The following is a 20492-nucleotide window of genomic DNA, read 5'->3' on the forward strand; positions in this document are numbered from 1 at the left end:
ATTAATCTCTCCAGAAATAAGTCTCTCACTGTTGTCGTCTGCTATCGACGCCCCTCCGCTCCCAGCTGTGCCCTGGACACCATTTGTGAATTGATCGCCCCCCATCTAGCTTCAGAGTTTGTTTTGTTAGGTGACCTAAACTGGGATATGCTAACCCCCCCTGGCAGTCCTACATTCTAAGCTAGATGCCCTCAATCTCACACAAATCATCAAGGAACCCACCAGGTACAACCCTACGTCCGTAAACATGGGCACCCTCATAGACATTATCTTGACCAACTTGCCCTCCAAATACACCTCTGCTGTTTTCAATCAGGATCTCAGCGATCACTGCCTCATTGCCTGTATCCGCTATGGGTCCGCGGTCAAACGACCACGCCTCATCACTGTCAAATGCGCCCTAAAACACTTCTGTGAGCAGGCCTTTCTAATCGACTTGGCCCGGGTATCCTGGAAGGATATTGACCTCATCCCGTCAGTCGAGGATGCCTGGTCATTCTTTAAAAGTAATTTCCTCACCATCTTAGATAAGCATGCCCCGTTCAAAAAATGCAGAACTAAGAACAGATATAGCCCTTGGTTCACTCCAGACCTGACTGCCCTCGACCAGCACAAAAACATCCTGTGGCGGACTGCAATAGCATCGAATAGTCCCCGCAATATGCAACTGTTCAGGGAAGTCAGGAACCAACACACGCAGTCAGTCAGGAAAGCAAAGGCTAGCTTTTTCAAGCAGAAATTTGCATCCTGTAACTCTAAAAGTTTTGGGACACTAAAGTCCATGGAGAACAAGAGCACCTCCTCCCAGGTGCCCACTGCACTGAGGCTAGGTAACACGGTCACCACCGATAAATCCATGATAATCAAATATTTCAATAAGCATTTCTCAACGGCTGACCATGCCTTCCTCCTGGCTACTCCAACCCCGGCCAACAGCTCCAACCCCCCCCCCCCCCCCCGCAGCTACTCGCCCAAGCCTCCCCAGCTTCTCCTTCACCCAAATCCAGATAGCAGATGTTCTGAAAGAGCTGCAAAACCTGGACCCGTACAAATCAGCTGGGCTAGACAATCTGGACCCTCTCTTTCTAAAACTATCCACCGCCATTGTTGCAACCCCTATTACCAGCCTGTTCAACCTCTCTTTCGTATCGTCCGAGATCCCTAAAGATTGGAAAGCTGCCGCGGTCATCCCCCTCTTCAAAGGGGGTGACACCCTAGACCCAAACTGTTATAGACATATATCCATCCTGCCCTGCCTATCTAAAGTCTTCGAAAGCCAAGTTAATAAACAGATCACTAACCATTTCGAATCCCACCGTACCTTCTCCGCTGTGCAATCCGGTTTCCGAGCCGGTCACGAGTGCACCTCAGCCACGCTCAAGGTATTAAACGATATCATAACCGCCATCGATAAAAGACAGTACTGTGCAGCCGTCTTCATCGACCTGGCCAAGGCTTTCGACTCTGTCAATCACCGTATTCTTATCGGCAGACTCAATAGCCTTGGTTTTTCTAATGACTGCCTCGCCTGGTTCACCAACTACTTTGCAGACAGAGTTCAGTGTGTCAAATCGGAGTGCCTGTTGTCCGGACCTCTGGCAGTCTCTATGGGGGTACCACAGGGTTCAATTCTCGGGCCGACTCTTTTCTCTCTATATATCAATGATGTCGCTCTTGCTGCGGGCGATTCCCTGATCCACCTCTACGCAGACGACACCATTCTGTATACTTATGGCCCTTCCTTGGACACTGTGCTAACTAACCTGCAAACGAGCTTCAATGCCATACAACACTCCTTCCGTGGTCTCCAACTGCTCTTAAACGCTAGTAAAACCAAATGCATGCTTTTCAACCGTTCGCTGCCCGCACCCGCCCGCCCGACTAGCATCACCACCCTGGACGGTTCCGACCTAGAATATGTGGACAACTATAAATACCTAGGTGTCTGGTTAGACTGTAAACTCTCCTTCCAGACTCATATTAAACATCTCCAATCCAAAATCAAATCTAGAATCGGCTTTCTATTTCGCAACAAAGCCTCATTCACTCACGCCGACAAACTTACCCTATTAAAACTGACTATACCGATCCTCGACTTCGGCGATGTCATCTACAAAATAGCTTCCAATACTCTACTCAGCAAACTGGATGCAGTCTATCACAGTGCCATCCGTTTTGTTACCAAATCACCTTATACCACCCACCACTGCGACCTGTATGGCTGGCCCTCGCTACATATTCGTCGCCAGACCCACTGGCTCTAGGTCATCTATAAGTCTATACTAGGTAAAGCTCCGCCTTATCTCAGTTCACTGGTCACGATAACAACACCCACACGTAGCACACGTTCCAGCAGGTATATCTCACTGATCATCCCCAAAGCCAACACCTCATTTGGCCGCCTTTCCTTCCAGTTCTCTGCTGCCAGTGACTGGAAAGAATTGCAAGAATCGCTGAAGTTGGAGACTTTTATTTCCCTCACCAACTTTAAACATCAGCTATCTGAGCAGCTAACCGATCGCTGCAGCTGTACATAGTCCATCTGTAAATAGCCCACCCAATCTACCTACCTCATCCCCATGCTGTTTTTATTTACTTTTCTGCTCTTTTGCACACCAGTATCTCTACTTGCACATCATCATCTGCTCATTTATCACTCCAGTGTTAATCTGCTAAATTGTAATTATTCACTCCTTTGGCCTATTTATTGCCTACCTCATGCCTTTTGCACACACTGTATATAGACTTAATTTTTTTTCTACTGTGTCATTGACTTGTTTGTGTTATTAGCTTGTTTATTCCATGTGTAACTCTGTGTTGTTGTCTGTGTCACACTGCTTTGCTTTATCTTGGCCAGGTCGCAGTTGTAAATGAGAACTTGTTCTCAACTAGCTTACCTGGTTAAATAAAGGTGAAATAAAATAAAAAAAATAAACATTTTGGATTGCCAACAGAGGAAGATCTTCAAAGGTAAGTGATTTATTTTATCGCTATTTCTGACTTTCGTTACGCCTCTGCCTGGTTGGAAAATGTTTTTAATGCTTTTGTACGAGGGGCGCTGTCCTCAGATAATTGCATGGTTTACTTTCGCTGTAAAGCCTTTTTGAAATCTGACAAAGCGGCTGGATTAACAAGAAGTTAAGCTTTTAACCGATGTATAACACTTGTATTTTCATGAATGTTTAATAATACGAATGTTGTATTTTTGAATTTCAAGCTCTGCAATTTTACCGGATGTTGTCAAGGCCGGGCGCTAGCGGTATGCCTTTCCCAAAGAGGATAACTGATATATCCTAACATGACTTTGTCTGGTAGAGACACTGAATCAAAATTCAAAAGGACTGACAATGACCCCACTGTTTTACCATGCTCCCCACCGGTTCTGCGTCGCACCAAACGACGGGCGTCACAAACACCAGTAATTTTCAACTTCAATTGCTCCACCTCCACACTTAACCCTACCTCAGAAATAATTTAATGGTGCCCTGTTCCTAAAAGCAAATCAAGAAACAGATCTTGACCCAGGTTGCGTGACGCTGAGTGCCTGCTCCCTCTGGTCAGAAGAAAAACAAACAAATATCACAAGTCCACCACAGGTTACCTTCACTGATTCAACTGCCCTCAACTCCTTTTTCACCCACCCTGAAACCACAAATGGATCCACCAAAAGGCAAGGGTCCACTTTCTCCACAAATGTCATTCCTACTGGTCCAGATTCTTCTTTATCATGTCTGACACCATTCTTCCTCAACACATCTTTGCACTGCATTCAGCGCTTCTCCTTCCTCACTGTCTATAATCACATCTATCTCAGTTCACCACGCTCTTGCCTCGTCTTCATCCGCTGCATTGCTTGCAGAGCACGCACTGATGGTGTTTCTCCAAAACCCAACCTGCTGTTCCTTAGCTCAATTTACAAGTCTGGCTATCTCTGACCTCTCATTGTTTCCTTCACGACCACACCTGCTCAACTGAACACTTACGACCTTGCTCCAGCCACTGCAATCATGTTAGTAAAACCCTAGCTCACGATCCATGTCTCAAGGCTTAACAATCCTGATTTGAACCTGTCTCCTCCGCTTAATCTACACTGACTGAAGTGGATTTAACAGGTGGGATCAGTAAGGGATTATAGCTTTCTCCTGCATCACTTGATCAGTCTGTGTTTTTTGTACACTCCTTTAGATGGAATATCAGCAATCTACATTAGATTTGTGGAATATATATCATGCAACCAGTCCTTTAACAAAACTCACCCGACCCAGAAGATTCTATCATCAATAGGCGCTAAAGGTAGTTAGCATCTGAATGCACTAGATATAGCCTAGGCCTACCAATGGTTTGGTGTTATAGGACGGAATATTTTGAATATATTTGGAGGATTGTGTCTTTTGTAGCCGGAAAAGAAGCGCTCTTTGGAAATGGGAATGGATACAAGCCGAATAGAGTATCCTGCACTGAAGGACGAACTACAGTGTGTGAATTGGGAATAATACAAAAGCCTCATGAGTAGACCATTTTAGAAACCTTTTATGGATCGACTTCTTGACAAACGAAACAGAATACAAGCAATTGTTACAGGAAAATACCATAATTGTTTCTAAATATGAGTGTCACCGGATCATCTCTTCTTCCATGATGAGCATATAGCCTACATGGAGGGGTTTTCACACACATCCAAAATAACAACAGGAGCTGGCTAAAATAATGTACAATAGCCTCCTAGATAGATAAAAGGGGATGCTCCCAAACTTGATCTTCTAATAAAGCTTTGGTGATTTAAGATTTATTTTAAAGCGGTCTGATGAGCCAAACCCTTTATGATAGTCGTGACTAGTTGGCGAATGCATTGGACAGGACAAAATAAATAGCCTTCATTGAGAGGAGGGGAGGCTACGCTTGGTTTTTAATACATGTTTTATTAAAAACATTTCGTTTTTTTATGTTTCTAAATAAGAGGTTTACTGGTACAAAATGCACATCCCTCTTGTTCCATGGGCAAATGGCCACTGTACGTCATAGCTGGATAGGCCGTGCTTCCGCTGTCAAAATCCATGCCATAATAGCAAACGCGTTGCTTCTAAGAGACCAGGTTTTGATTGGTCTTAAATATCCCACCAGCGCTGCCTGAAATTGGCACTTTGGCGCACATTTTTAACAACACACCTCAGATATTGCCACCACTCACACCTCAGCGCAAGCGAGTTCATATAAGACAGGTAAATTACCAATTCTGGTGCTAATGTTTGAAAACAGAAGTGCCAGCTTTAACAGGTCAAAATTGCAAATGAGCATGCGTAACATAGAGCCCAAGAAGTCTTACTTTCAATTTCCAAAAATAAACACAACATTCCAATTTCAATAGACGTGTTTTACTTGGAAGGGGAAAATATAACAAAAACAATACTACTAAGTAACTGATAGGTGAAAATTATCTGTTAATTGAATGATTAGAATATTCCGCCCTGAAACATATACTGTAATTGTATGGAACTGATTAGAATGTATGAAATCATAATCAATAAATGTGTAGTCCTAGTCAGAATTAGGGTAAAGACAATATGTCTTTATGGTATTTTAAACACAGACTGTCTGAGCTTGGTGCCGACCTGACTAGAGATTTGGGAGAGAACAGGGAGTACGTCTCAAGGCCAAGGTCACTAATCTCTGTCGGCTGGGTAGCAGGACATGTGTGTGCGTATGGTTGTGTGTATGTGTGGGCGTGAGAAGTCAGTATAAAATGTATTATTTTGTATTCTTGACTTTAGAACGTTCTCTGAATAAACTGTACTAACCTTTTGTATAAGCTGAGTCTTTGACTAATTATTATTATACCCATGGTCTTACAAACCTCGGGAATTGGTCAGAGCTATTGATTGATTGTTATTATCATTGGGATTGGAAATTCTCTTATCAGTAACCTAATGATGTCTGTAGTAATGGTTTCAAACCTTTTTTTATGCAGGCAAAATGGCAGAGTCCAGTGTTCATAGTAAGTCAACATGTTACTTTCTCAGATGGCATTGGTTGTTTTTCTTGCTTAGATGTACTGGTCTGACATTTCATCAAAATACGTCAGTTATAAAGTTGTAAGCTGTTACAAAAAGTAGCCGAGCTGATACACCACCTTTTTTCACATAAGGCAGCTGCACTAATGATTAAGGTCACAGAATTAACAGTAAAGGTTCCCTCTTTAATATCCTCTTGCAGGTAATCCAAGGATAAGAACATTCTTCACTGTTGTCAGTGGCAATACCTTGGATTCTCATAAGGACTTTTTGGAACGACTCACCAAGCAACGAGACTTTACTGAAGTGATGACCCCGGAGAAGAGTGATGTCATCATAACTTTCTGTCCTATCGTCAGTCGTGCTGGGACTGATATTGAAGCAGCACTGCAGAAGATCCCAAGTAACGAAGCAAAGTTATTGACATATACTGTATATCTGAAATGTTATATATCAAATCCATGTCAGTGTTGACCTATATATCTAGCAAGATGCTAATTCTCTGAATGCTTTATTTGTTAAATGCTAAACATTATTTTGTCACTCTCTATACAGCTGCTAAACGTGTTGTTTTGGTGGTGCTGCATCATACCTTCAACCCAGACTGCACAGTACCTGACAGTAGCAGACTGGTGACCAGAGATGATATTCTAACAGTGGACTGTTTGTTCCATGAGAACCAGGGACTACTGGACTGTCCTCGCAATAAAGAAGCAGTCGGTACGATTTGGAGCCATCTGAAGATACAGCCAAAGGTAATTCACCCTACCAACAACCTACCTGTACTAGTAGTACATTTCTCTCATACTCCCCATGCATACTTTTGTAATGTTTTTTTTATTGACCCATTCAAATGTGTCATATCACCTATACAGAGTCTGATAGTCTTAGAGTAATGATTGCTAGTTAAAAAAGGTGAATACAGTACATTTGGAAAGTATTCAGACCCCCACCCGGTTACTCAACCCTGCACCTTAGAGGCTGCTGCCCTGTGTACACAGACATGGAATCACTGGTCACTTTAATACTGGAACACTAGTCACTTTTATAATGTTTACATACTGCTTTACTCATTTCGTATGTACAGTGCGTTCGGAAAGTATTCCGACCCCTTCCCTTTTTCCACATTTTGTTAAGTTACAGCCTTATTCTAAAATGGATTAAATAAATGTTTCGCCTCATCAATGTACACAAAATACCCCATAATGACAAAGTGAAAACAGATTTAGACATTTTTGCTAATTTATTAAAAATACAAAACATAAATACCTTATTTACATGAGTATTCAGACCTTTTGCTATGAAACTCAAAATTTAGCTCAGGTGCATCCTGTTTCCATTGATCATCCTTGAGATATTTCCACAACTTGGAGTGTACCTGTGTTGAATTCAATTGATTGGACATGATCTGGAAAGGCACTCTGTCACGATCGTTATGAGACGAATGAGTGGACCAAGGCGCAGCGTGGAAAAAAGACATCTTCTTTTAATGAAGAAAAACAAACACTTACTAAACGAACAAAAAACAAATGATCGTGAAGCTAAAACGAACTAAGTGCACACATGCAACATAGAACATAGACAATTACCCACAATCACCTAAAGCCTATGGCTGCCTTAAATATGGCTCCCAATCAGAGACAACAATAAACAGCTGTCTCTGATTGAGAACCAAACCAGGCAACCATAGACTTTCCTAAACCTCTACACTGAACACAACCCCATACACTCTACAAAACCCCCTAAACAATACACACACCCTAAATTAGACAAAACACACAAACATCCCCCATGTCACACCCTGACCTAACTAAACTAATAAAGAAAATAAATATAACAAAGGCCAGGGTGTGACAGTACCCCCCCCCCAAAGGTGCGGACTCTGGCCGCAAAACCTGACACAGAAGAGGGGGGTCCGGGTGGGCCTTCCTATGGCGGCGGCTCGGGTGCGGGACGTGGACCCCCCTCCACCATAGTCACTACCCGCTTTGGTGGCGCCTCTGGAACGGCGAGTCCCGGACTGAATACCATCCCAGAGGGCGCCACTGGACGGAGGGGCAGCTCCGGACTGAGGGGCAGCTCCGGACGGAGGGGCAGCTCCGGACTGAGGGGCAGCTCCGGACTGAGGGGCAGCTCATGACTGACTGACGGCTCTGGCGGATCCTGGCTGACTGACGGCTCTGGCGGATCCTGGCTGACTGACGGCTCTGGCGGATCCTGGCTGGCGGATCCTGGCTGGCTGACGGCTCTGGCGGATCCTGGCTGGCTGACGGCTCTGGCGGATCCTGGCTGGCTGACGGCTCTGGCGGATCCTGGCTGGCTGGCGGCTCTGGCAGATGCTGGCTGGCTGGCGGCTCTGGCAGATGCTGGCTGGCTGGCGGCTCTGGCAGATGCTGGCTGGCGGTGACGGCTCGGGACAGACGGGCGGCTCTGACGGCTCGGGACAGACGGGCGGCTCTGACTGCTCGGGACAGACGGGCGGCTCTGACTGCTCGGGACAGACGGGCGGCTCTGACGGCTCGGGACAGACGGGCGGCTCACGGCTCGGGACAGACGGGCGGCTCTGACGGCTCGGGACAGACGGACAGTGCAGGCTGCACTGGGCAGACGGCAGACTCTGGCCGGCTGAGGCGCACAGTAGGCCTGGTGCGTGGTATCGGAACTGGAGGTACCGGGCTGAGGACACGCACCTCAAGGCTAGTGCGGGGAGCAGCAACAGTACGCACAGGACTCTGGAGACGCACAGGAGGCTTGGTGCATGGTGCCGGAACTGGTGGTACCGGGCTGGAGACACGCACCATAGGGCGAGTGCGTGGAGGAGGAACAGGGCTCTGGAGACACACTGGAAGCCTGGTGCGTGGTGTTGGCACTGGTGGTACTGGGCTGGGGCGGGGAGGTGGCGCCGGATATACCGGACCATGCAGGTGTACTGGCTCCCTTGAGCACTGAGCCTGCCCAACCTTACCTGGTTGTATGCTCCCCGTCGCCCGACCAATGCGGGGAGGTGGAATAACCCGCACTGGGCTGTGTAGGCGAACCGGGGACACCATGCGTAAGGCTGGTGCCATGTATGCCGGCCCGAGGAGACGCACTGGAGACCAGACGCGTTGAGCCGGCTTCATGGCACCTGGCTCAATACTCAATCTAGCCCTGCCAGTGCGGGGAGGTGGAATAACCCGCACCGGGCTATGCACACGTACAGGAGACACCATGCGCTCTACCGCATAACACGGTGTCTGCCCATACTCTCGCACTCCATGGTAAGCATAGGGAGTTGGCGCAGGTCTTCTACCTGACTTCGCCACACTCCCTTGTAGCCCCCCCCAAAGAAATGTTTGGGTTTTACTCACGGGCTTCCAGCCTTGCTTCCGTGCTGCCTCCTCATATCGCCTCCTCTCGGCTTTAGCTGCCTCCAGCTCTTCACGAGGGAGGCGATATTCTCCCGGTTGTGCCCAAGGTCCCTTACCATCCAGTATCTCCTCCCAAGTCCAAGAATCCTGTGTATATAGCTCCTGCTGCTGCTTTACACACTGCTTGGTCCTTTTGTGGTGGGTAATTCTGTCACGATCGTTATGAGACGAATGAGTGGACCAAGGCGCAGCGTGGAAAAAAGACATCTTCTTTTAATGAAGAAAAACAAACACTTACTAAACGAACAAAAAACAAACGATCGTGAAGCTAAAACGAACTAAGTGCACACATGCAACATAGAACATAGACAATTACCCACAATCACCTAAAGCATATGGCTGCCTTAAATATGGCTCCCAATCAGAGACAACAATAAACAGCTGTCTCTGATTGAGAACCAAACCAGGCAACCATAGACTTTCCTAAACCTCTACACTGAACACAACCCCATACACTCTACAAAACCCCCTAAACAATACACACACCCTAAACTAGACAAAACACACAAACATCCCCCAAGTCACACCCTGACCTAACTAAACTAATAAAGAAAATAAATATAACAAAGGCCAGGGTGTGACACACACACCTGTCTATATAAGGTCCCACAGTTGAAAGTGCATGTCAGAGCAAAAACCAAGGCATGAAGTCGAAGGAATTGTCCTTAGAGCTCCCAGACAGAATTGTTTCGAGGCACAGATCTGTGGAAGGGTACCAAACACTTTATGCAGCATTGAAGGTCCCCAAGAACACAGTGGCCTCCATTATAATTAAATGGAAGACGTTTGGACCACCAACACTCTTCCTGAGCTATTGGAGTAGAAGGGCCTTGGTCAGGGAGGTGACCAAGAATCCGATGGTCACTCTGACATAGCTCCGGAGTTCCTCTGTGGAGATTGGAGAAACTTCCATTAGGACAACCATCTCTGCAGCACTCCACCAATCAGGCCTTTATGTTAGAGTGGCCAGATGGAAGCCACTCCTCAGTAAAAGGCACATGACAGCCTGCTTGGAGTTTGCCAAAAAGCACCTAATGAACTCTCAGACCATGAGAAACAAGATTCTCTGGTCTGATGAAACCAAGATTGAATTCTTTGACCTGAATGCCAAGTGTCATCATCTGGAGGAAACAGATCATGATATGGGGATGTTTTTCAGTGGCAGGGACTGGGAGACTAGTCAGGATCGAGGGAAAGATGAACAGTACAAAGTGGTCCTTGATGAAAACCTGCTCTAGAGCGCTCCGGACCTCAGACTGGGCCCAAAGGTTCACCTTCCAACAGGACAACGACCTTAAGCACACAGCCAAGATAATGCAGTAGTGGCTTCGGGACAAGTCTCTGAATGTCCTTGAGTGGCCCAGCCAGAGCCCAGACTTGATCCTGATCAAACATCTCTGGAGAGATCTGAAAATAGCTGTGCAGCGACGCTCCCCATCCAACCTGACAGAACTTGAGAGGATCTGCAGAGAAGAATGGAGAAACTCCCCAAATACAGGTGTGCCAAGCTTGTAGCGTCAAACCCAAGAAGACTCGAGGCTGTAAATCGCTGCCAAAGGTGCTTCAACAAAGTACTGAGTAAAGGGTCTGAATACTTATGTAAATGTGATATTTCAGTTTTGTATTTTTATACATTTGCAAACATTTTTTTTAAACCGTTTTTGCTTTGTCATTATGGGATATTGTGTGTAGATTGATGAGGATTTGTTTTAATCAATTTTAGAATAAGGCTGTAATGTAACAATGTGGAAAAAGTCAAGGGGTCTGAATACTTTCCGAATGCACTGTAAGTCCTGAATAACTTTGAGCAGAGTAATAAGTATTCTCATTTCAGCCATCGCTTCATTGCTGAAGATATTAGCATAGTTGTACAGTTAGGGTACAAAGTTTATAATCGATTCTTATCAAGTCAGTATACTTTTATAGAGTTGTGCGGGATACATTTGTTTGTACAGTAATTTCTGAACGTTTTTCTCAGTTGCAGCTGGAACCACTAAAAGGTACTGTAAATACTACTTCTATCATGTTAAGGAAACCTCCATTTACGGAAACTTTAAACAATGTTACTCACTTTTTTCTGTGTTGGCATTACTCAAAGTTTTAAAGATGAGAAATCATTGAGAGTCAGACTCCTCTTTTGGTTCTCTGGCGTAGCAGAGTTTATTATAGTGATTAAGAAGTGTAACTCACCTCTAGTTTTCAAACATTTGGTTCATAGCCACTGCCTACAATATTCCAGTTACATATATTCTAAATATATGTCTCTGGCTGCCACTGTCATCTGTTAAAGGTGCAATTTGTAGTTTTGCAGGGCAGATTACATGCACAATAGAGGCTGAATCATGGTACCCAACAATTTGATTACCTTTGATTCAGGCATGCTATTGCAGGCCAAAGGCTGTAGAAACTAAGGCCAGTATTCAATCCGACAGCGGGTTGTCGACAATGTGATTCGTGAATGAGAACTCTGAGAATAACGGAAATTGCCTTTAGGAGACACATTGTTGACAATCCGCAGTCGGATTGAATCTCGGCCTGAATGAATACCTACACAACATTCTGGGTTTTAATGTCATAGATTTAGGCGGTGGTAACTTGTGGATAAGACACCAGCTGGAATGCGGTTTTAACCAATCAGCATTCAGGATTAGACCGGTTGTATAAATATCTTATACCCCCTTGGGATCCCATCCCTGGGATGCCATTCCACCCATACCTGCTTGTTGGATTGAAATATGACTTTTGAAAATAATGTTTATTAGTAGTTATTATATAATTTTATGTTTTCACAGATTCATTAAAAAGAAAATGGAACCGGACATTATTAAAACTTACAAAGCGATTTCCAGGTGAGTTGATTTGAATTGGTATGTACAGTAATGGTAAAATAATTACACCAATTACAGGATAGGTCTAAATGTGTTACATTCTATCATCTCCACAACATGCTGGAAATGTACATTACCAGTCCTACAACTGTAGCCCTTTGTTGTCCACACATGAAATAAGAAAGGATTACATTTGGTTTAGCTTCATGTTCTGTGGTCTACACACAGAACTCACTGCTCAGCAGCGTTGCAGTTCTTGACACACTCAAAGCGGTGTTCAAAGGCACTTAAATATTTGTTCTTGCCCATTCACCCTCTGAATGCAACACATACACAATCCATGTCTCAATTGTCTCAAAGTTTAAAAATCCTTCTTTAACCTGCATAAAGACCATTTAGATGGAGTAACAGCAATCTACATTAGATTAGAAAATATAAAGTCAACATGCAACAGTTTCAAAGAGTTTACTGTTTTACAGTTCATATAAGGAAATCAGTCAATGGAAGTAAATTCATTGCTGTTACTCCTAATCCAGCATTTCCCAAACTCTGTCCTCAGGAACCCAAGGGGTGCTTGTTTTGGTTTTTGACCTAACACTACACAGCTGATTCAAATGATCTCAACTTGATGATTAGTTGATTATTTGAATCATCTGTGTAATGCTAGGGCAAAAAACAATCCGTGCATCCCTTGGGGTCCTGAGGACCGAGTTTAATCTATGGATTTCACATGCCTGGGAATACAGATATGCATCTGTTGGTCACAGATACCTTAAATAAATAGTAGGGGTGTGGATCAGAAAACCAGTCAGTATCTGGTGTGACCACCATTTGCCTCATGCAGCGCGACACATCTGTTTCACATAGAGTTGATCAGGCTGTTGATTGTGGCCGGTGGAATGTTGTCCCACTCCTATTCAATTGCTGTGCGAAGTTGCTGGATACTGGCGGGAACTGGATCACGCTATTGTACACGTAGAACCAGAGCATCCCAAACATGTTCAATGGGTGACATGTCTGGTGAGTATGCAGGCAATGGAAGAACTCTGACATTTTCAGCTTCCAGGAATTGTGTATGGATCCTTGCGACATGGGGCTGTGCATTATCATGCTGAAACATTAGTTGATGGCGGAGGCTGACTTCCACGACAATGGGCCTTAGAATCTCATCATGGTATCTCTGTGCATTCAAATTGCCCACAATAAAATGCAATTGTGTTCGTTGTCTAATGGCTTATGGCTGCCCATACCATAACCCCACCGCCACCATGGGGCACTCTGTTCACAACATTGACATCAGCAAACATCTCGCCCACACAACATCATACTCTGCCCGGTACAGTTGAAATCAGGATTAATCCGTGAAGAGCACACTTCTCCAGCATGCCATTGGCCATCGAAGGTGAGTATTTGCCAAACTGCAGTCAGGTCAAGACCCTGTGTGAGGATGATGAGCACGCAGATGAGCTTCCCTGAGACGGTTTCTGACAGATTTTCTATAACTTCTTCGGTTGTGCAAACCCCCAGTTTCAGCAGCTGTCCGGGTGGCTGGTCTCAGACGATCCAGCAGGTGAAGAAGCCGGATGTGAAGGTCCTGGGCTGGCGTGGTTCCACATGGTCTGCAGTTGTGAGGCCATTTGAACGTACTGCCAAATTCTCTAAAACAACATTGGAGGCGGCTTATGGTAGAGATATTAACATTTAATTTTCTAGCAAAAGCTCTGGTGGACACTCCTGCAGTCAGCATGCAATTGCACGGTGTTGATAATTGGATATGGAGAAGGGTGAGCCGGTCAAGGATCGATTCGGACAAGGTGGTAAATTGTATGACAAGTGACAGTTTTATTCAGAGTGAAGATATCTGGTACAAGCGTGCACGGACTTATTCATTTAGCTCATATGGAACTTGCAGAAAAAAGCCCAGATAACAGAGTGCATAGACATTTTATACAAAGATAGAAAGTAGGTTGAGTCTGGAAGTTCTTGTCCTCTGGTTGGTTCTGGACAGGTTGTTGTCTTCTCAGATTGGTCCTGATGAGCTGGGCGTCATCCTTCTGAGTCTTATAGCAAAAGTTCTTTGTTATCAAATGTTCAGCTAAGCAGGAGATTTTGTGTGTGCGTAGTCAGCCCTCTGTCCTTGGTTATGTGTGTGTGTCTCATTATTTCGTGAAATGCGGACCCAAGCACTCTTTTGATCAAAGCCTTTCCTTATCAGTGTTTATGAAAGGTTTACGTCAGCCCTCTGTCCTTGGGTGTGTGTGTGTGGGTCTCTGTATCTGTTTATAAGTGTGTGAGAAACCCTGCTTAGAAAGAAGTTAGTTATAACAATGTAATAGCAATATGCTTGTGTTATTTTAAATGGTATTTATTACAACGGGAGTGTGCAATTTGTGTGTTGTGTGACTAAACAGCACATTTTAGAGTGGCCTTTTATTGTCCCCACCACAATAATGATCATGCTGTTGAATCAGCTTCTTGACATGCCTCACCTGTCAGGTGGATGGATTATCTTGGCAAAGCAGAAATGCTCACTAACATGGATCTTAAAAAAATGTGTGCTCAAACTTTGAGAGAAATAAGCTTTTTGGGCATATGGAACATTTCTGGGATCTTTTATTTCGGCTCATGAATTATGGGAGCAACACTTTACATTTATATTTTTGTTGAGTATACAGTATATCGTGCGTGCAACCAGTCCTTTAACAAAACTCCACCGACCAGAAGATACTATTGTCAATAGGCGCTAATGGCAGTTAGCGTCTATGAATGGCGTAGATATAGGCTAGGCCTACCGATGACATGGTGTTATAGGACTGAATAATTTCAATATGTTTGGAGGAGTGTGTCTTTGGTAACCGGATAAGAGGCGCTCTTTGGAAATGGGGATGGATACAAGCCGAATAGAGTACCCTGCACTGCATGACGAACTACAGTGTGTGAATTGTGAATAATACAAAAGCCTCACGAGTACACCATTTTAGAAACCTTTTATGGATCGGCTTCTTGACAAATGGATGGCCAGGATAAGAAAGACACCAGACACATTGCTGTTGAATCTAGCTTTCGTCATAGTAGGGCAAGGGTAGCCGACCACGGCTCAAACGAAACGGAATACAAGCAATTGTTACAGGAAAATACCATAATTGTTTCTAAATATGAGTGTCACCGGATCATCTCTTCTTCCATGATGAGCATAAAGCCTACATGGAGGGGTTTTCACACACATCCAAAATAACAACAGGAGCTGGCTAAAATAATGTACAATAGCCTCCTAGATAGATAAAAGGGGATACTCCCAAACTTGATCTTCTAATAAAGCTTTGGTGAGCCAAACCCTTTATGATAGTCGTGACTAGTTGGCATTTGCATTTGACAAAATAAATAGCCTTCATTGAGAGGAGGGGAGGCTATGCTTGGTTTTTAATAAATGTTTTATTAAAAACATTTCGTTTTTTTATGTTTCTAAATAAGGGGTTTACTGGTACAAAATGCACATCCCTCTTGTTCCATGGGCAAATGGCCACTGTACGTCACAGCTGGATAGGCTGCGCTTCCGCTGTTGTTAGTAAAACAGTTACTAGAGACAGGAGATCAAGTTGAGACATAGGACGAGGTGTATAATTGTAGAATAAGGCAGTTTTATTCAAGTGTAAAAATATCAGGCAAAGCGTGCAGCACGGCCCCTTCTGTCTGATTCGTATGGAATCGTCGGAAAAAGAGAGCGCTAAACATATTGTACAGCTTTATATATGCATTGAATGAAGTAGGTTGATCTGGTAGTCTGGCCTTCTGATTGGTCGATCTGGGTCGTGGGTAGTCCTGTTCGGACCTGGTGTCGACGTTCCATTGGCTTTTAACATAGTTCTTTGTCTTGAGTTCCAACTTCGAATATAGTGTGTGTGTGTGGTTGTGTGTGTGGAGTTGTTTTAACAGAGACTTGTTCATGGGGGAGGGGAGTTGTGTGTGTCTGTGGTTGGTGTCTAATGAGACCAGCATATGTCCAAGGGAAAACGGGGGTGTGTGTATTTTGTATAAAAGATGGCTTATGTTGAGAAGTTGTTATTACAAGTTTCCAGTATCTATTACAATTTCTTACAAATCCCCCTCTTCACGTCTTATAGACGTGAATAAACTAGTTAAAATTTGTCAGAAGACAAATTTTGATTCCCCCTCTTCACGTCTCACAAGAGACGTGACATAAAAGTAAAAAAGACAAAGCTATGGGATAAAATTTGTCAGAAGACAAATTTTGATTCCCCCTCTTCACGTCTCACAAGAGACGTGACATAAAAGTAAAAAAGACAAAGCTATGGGATAAAATTTGTCAGAAGACAAATTTTGATTCCCCCTCTTCACGTCTCACAAGAGACGTGACATAAAAGTAAAAAAGACAAAGCTATGGGATAAAATTTGTCAGAAGACAAATTTTGATTCCCCCTCTTCACGTCTCACAAGAGACGTGACATAAAAGTTTCTTAGTCCTCAAATAGATAGACAGGTCCAGCTTCCCCATCATCAAGCAATGGGAACATTTGGGCCCTTTCCTGATTAGGGTCTATGGCGGCAGTGATAACACGGCTAACAAGCGTCCGCGCACATGGAATGCAACAGCATCCACAAAGTACAAGAATGCCTGCAAAAACGGAAATAGATACTAGGACAGAGGAAACCAGCGTCTTATATTTACCAAAAGCATCCATCCATGAGTCCCACATAGAAGTGTCCACTCCAGAATGCTGTTTCATCTTACCATTAAGGGTACGAAGTCCCTCCAATGCTACAGTCAGACTCCCATCCGTAGCTGTGTTATTGGGAATGAAAGTACAACACTGCTCACCAAACATAGCACAGACCCCCCCCCCCGTTCAGCCAATAACATATCAACCGCGATTCTATTTTGAAATGCCATCAGGGATGTGGCTGCCAATTGTCCATGGACCGCCTCGAAGCCTTGTTGAGTCCAATTGCCCAGTTTCTGGACATTAAAATGAATGTAGTTAATTCTGTCCACATTTTTATTAACTGTACACCACCAACAAAATGATGATTCAAAACCCGCGGCTACTTGGTCAACCAATTTATACTCATCTGGTACCCCCCTGGGGACGCCAATTGCATCAAGGTAAGTTGGGTCCCCAGCAGAAGGGCCCACCGTGCGCTTGGTCCTGATAGGCCAATATTCAGGACCCAGGGCTTGTATACGGGTGAGGAGATCTTGGACGCCTATGGGGTAAACAGAGATGGGCAACAGAAGAGTTACAAGTGCACAGGTACCAGTGGCATTGTGGGGGAGTCTGTCCAACAGACTAGTTCCCCCACACCACCACCACACATCAGCTCTAGACACTGGTTTAAAGATTGCCGTGAGCATGTGAGTGTACAAGCACCAACTAACAGGGAGCTTACCCAACAATGTCCCTCCACCTGTCATGGTTATGCATGTGAAGTTAGCTCTAGCCACACTGGAGGAGAATATCGGTTTCTTGACCACCGTGGTGACTACCGGATAAACAGCGTCCCACTGTGAACACTTCTCAGGTGGGTTGTCTTCGTCCATAAGGGGCATTAGACAGTCTCCGCTAATAGCGGCTGGGACTATGCGGAGCAATGGCCTAGCTCCCATACAAACGACGCAGCTTTGCAGGGTCATATTAGCTGCTTGTTCGGTCAATAGGAGCCAATTGTTAGAGAACCCTGAGATTCCGGTGGCAGTAAGAATGGTATCATCAGGGGTGGTAGGAGTGGTGACCATATTAATAGGACCCCAATCACCCTTCCCCTTAGATGTTAAAACAGTAAACCGGTCAGAAATAGCAGAGGGCTGAGCCTGCTGTGTAATGCAGATTTTTAATGGCCAGTAGAGTAGATCCTTGCTAGACTCTACATGTGGTGCTAGTATAAAATCCTGACAACCCGTCCCAGTACCTGGTCGGATAATTAGTGATAAACCCCAATTACGCAATTTAGTCCTAGTCAGTGATAATCTTTGTCGCCAGATAAGAACTGCTTGCCCTGATGAATATCTGGACCAGTCAGGACCAGTCTCAGCGACCAGGCTCTTCCATGACCACTCCTGAAACCCCCCTTTTGTCATATACCAGTTAAATCTGGTGTACTCCAAAGAATGCCCTCCCAGGCCATTCCTAGCTTTTCCCAATACCCCCCAAGTCAGTGTAATGGTGGTGGTCGCATTAGAGGGTACACATAAGGTGGTGCTTCTGACCTTTGTTGGAGTGCATGGTTGGTCTGTGGTTGTAATGCTACGTTTGTGTATAACGGGACTGGTGAGATCGAGGGTAATGTTAGACGTGACATTAGTGGTTGTATGATGTGAGAGGGGTGGATGTGTGAGCTGTTGTATGAGCCATGTGAAAGTTCCTAGGGACACTCCAGTAATGATTATGAAAATAACAAACAAGGGACCTGAAATTCCCAGTTTCTCCCAGGGATTGAGATATCCCGGTCCTAAGTGAATAGCCTTAGTTCGTGGAAACTGGGGCTGACGTCCCATTTTCACCAACTAAGGTTTGTTTGTTTGGAGTCGAATTGAGATTGGCCAAATCGGCCCTGACTTCAGTCAGAGTTCTGGAAGGAGTTGGGGCTGGTGTACAATGTGTAAGGTGATGCCAAGGTGCGCCCGATTTACCTTTGACCTGGACTGAGTGTGAAGTAACTTCCTTCACTTCGTACGGTCCAGTCCACCTGGGTTCTAGCCACTTTCTCTTGTGGACTTTCACCCTTACCCAGTCACCAACTTTTACCTTCAGTGATGCCGGATCTCCCGTCAGCTCCCCCTGCTGGACCTTGTGAATCTGTTTGGAGAGAGCTGCAGAAAGTTCCGTCAGTTTTCTCACATATTCAGACATTACAATTTGTTGTACATCAAGGGCGGGCATATGACCTCCCTCCCTTGGTGGACCAGGCATGACTCTTCCAGTCATTATCTCATGAGGAGAGAGATGGGTGCCTGCACCTGGCGAGGCTCTCATGGCCATCAATGCCAGGGGCAGGGCTTCAACCCACGTCAACTTCGAACCTGCACATACCTTAGCTATCTTAGCCTTAAGGGTCTGATTTGAGCGCTCCACGAGGCCCTGCGATTGGGGCTTGTACACTGACCCAAATTTGTGTACAATGCCAAATCTTTCCTCCACCTGTCTCAGGTGTTTGTTACTGAAGTGGGATCCGTTGTCGGATCTGATTTGCCTGGGGACTCCATACCTTGGTATGAGTTCGGTTTGCAGCCACTTAATGACCGATTTTGCATCCTCCCTTGCTGTTGGTATTGCCTCAACCCATTTAGAGAACCTGTCTACCATAACTAACAGGTACCTTTTTCCATTTGTCACATTGTCTTGCCCCATATCTGTGTAATCTATGCTGATGTCCTGAAAACAAGCATTTGGGACTGGGTATGAACCCATGGGCGTTTGATATGGTTTCTTTGGATTGTGGCTACCACAAATGCTACACTCGTCACAAAACAAATCTGTCATGTCTTTCATGTGGGGGTGCCACCAGATGTGGGACACCTTCTGTAAAGTCTTCAGTTTGCCTTCGTGTGTGGGCCCATGAGCTTCTCGTATTAGTTCTGGACAGAGGTTTGCAGGGGCCACTAGTCTGCCATCATAGCATCTCCACAGTTCATCAGGTCCTTTGGTGGCCCCTTTCTGTCCCCATACTGAGTGTTCATAGGGTCCTGCTGAAAACTGGAGTTATTTTATGTGTTGCCCTGTGAGCTCAGTCCGAGCTGGTTGGATCTGAAGTATCATTTGTCTCGGGGTGTATCCACCAGCTTTCTTGGCTGCTTTGTCAGCTGCATCATTTCCCTCGCTGACTCTGTTTTTCAGTTGTTGATGTCCTTTACACTTCATGATGGCCACCTTCTTAGGTAGTGAGACTGATTTAATCAGTTTTTCCATCTGTGTCTTGTGTTTGATTGGCAGGTTTCCTGTGGTGGTGAAGTTGCGTCTAACCCATTGTGGTCCATCAGTATGGACTGCTCCATGAGCATACGCTGAGTCGGTGTAGATGTTTACAGTCTTTCCTTCAGCTCTTTCCAGAGCTTGTGTCAAACCTATGATTTCAGCTAATTGGGCTGATGCAGGTTGTGGGATGATGGCAGATTCCAAAGTCACATGTGATCTATCCGGGAGCTGCTGCACCACTGCGTATGCTGCTATGTTCCCTTCCTCTCCTCTATAGCAGCATCCATCTGTGTATAACCATAGGTCCGGGTTGGTGAG

General features: G+C 45.0%; 1 protein-coding gene across 2 annotated transcripts in view; it reads left to right on the forward strand.

Annotated features, from left to right (window-relative positions):
- Window positions 1-20492, forward strand: part of LOC139570416 (uncharacterized) — a 48180-nt gene that overhangs the window by 13139 nt on the left and 14549 nt on the right. For both annotated transcript variants that reach the window (XM_071392272.1, XM_071392271.1), the window contains exons 2-6: window positions 5966-5992; window positions 6211-6411; window positions 6564-6763; window positions 11403-11418; window positions 12211-12267. In XM_071392272.1, the coding sequence (XP_071248373.1) occupies window positions 5971-5992; window positions 6211-6411; window positions 6564-6763; window positions 11403-11418; window positions 12211-12267 (496 nt within the window). In that variant the 5' untranslated portion in view covers window positions 5966-5970. The remainder of the gene's footprint in view (window positions 1-5965; window positions 5993-6210; window positions 6412-6563; window positions 6764-11402; window positions 11419-12210; window positions 12268-20492) is intronic.

The sequence above is a fragment of the Salvelinus alpinus genome, chromosome 3 (assembly GCF_045679555.1).
Source record: "Salvelinus alpinus chromosome 3, SLU_Salpinus.1, whole genome shotgun sequence".
Taxonomy (NCBI): Eukaryota; Metazoa; Chordata; class Actinopteri; order Salmoniformes; family Salmonidae; genus Salvelinus; species Salvelinus alpinus.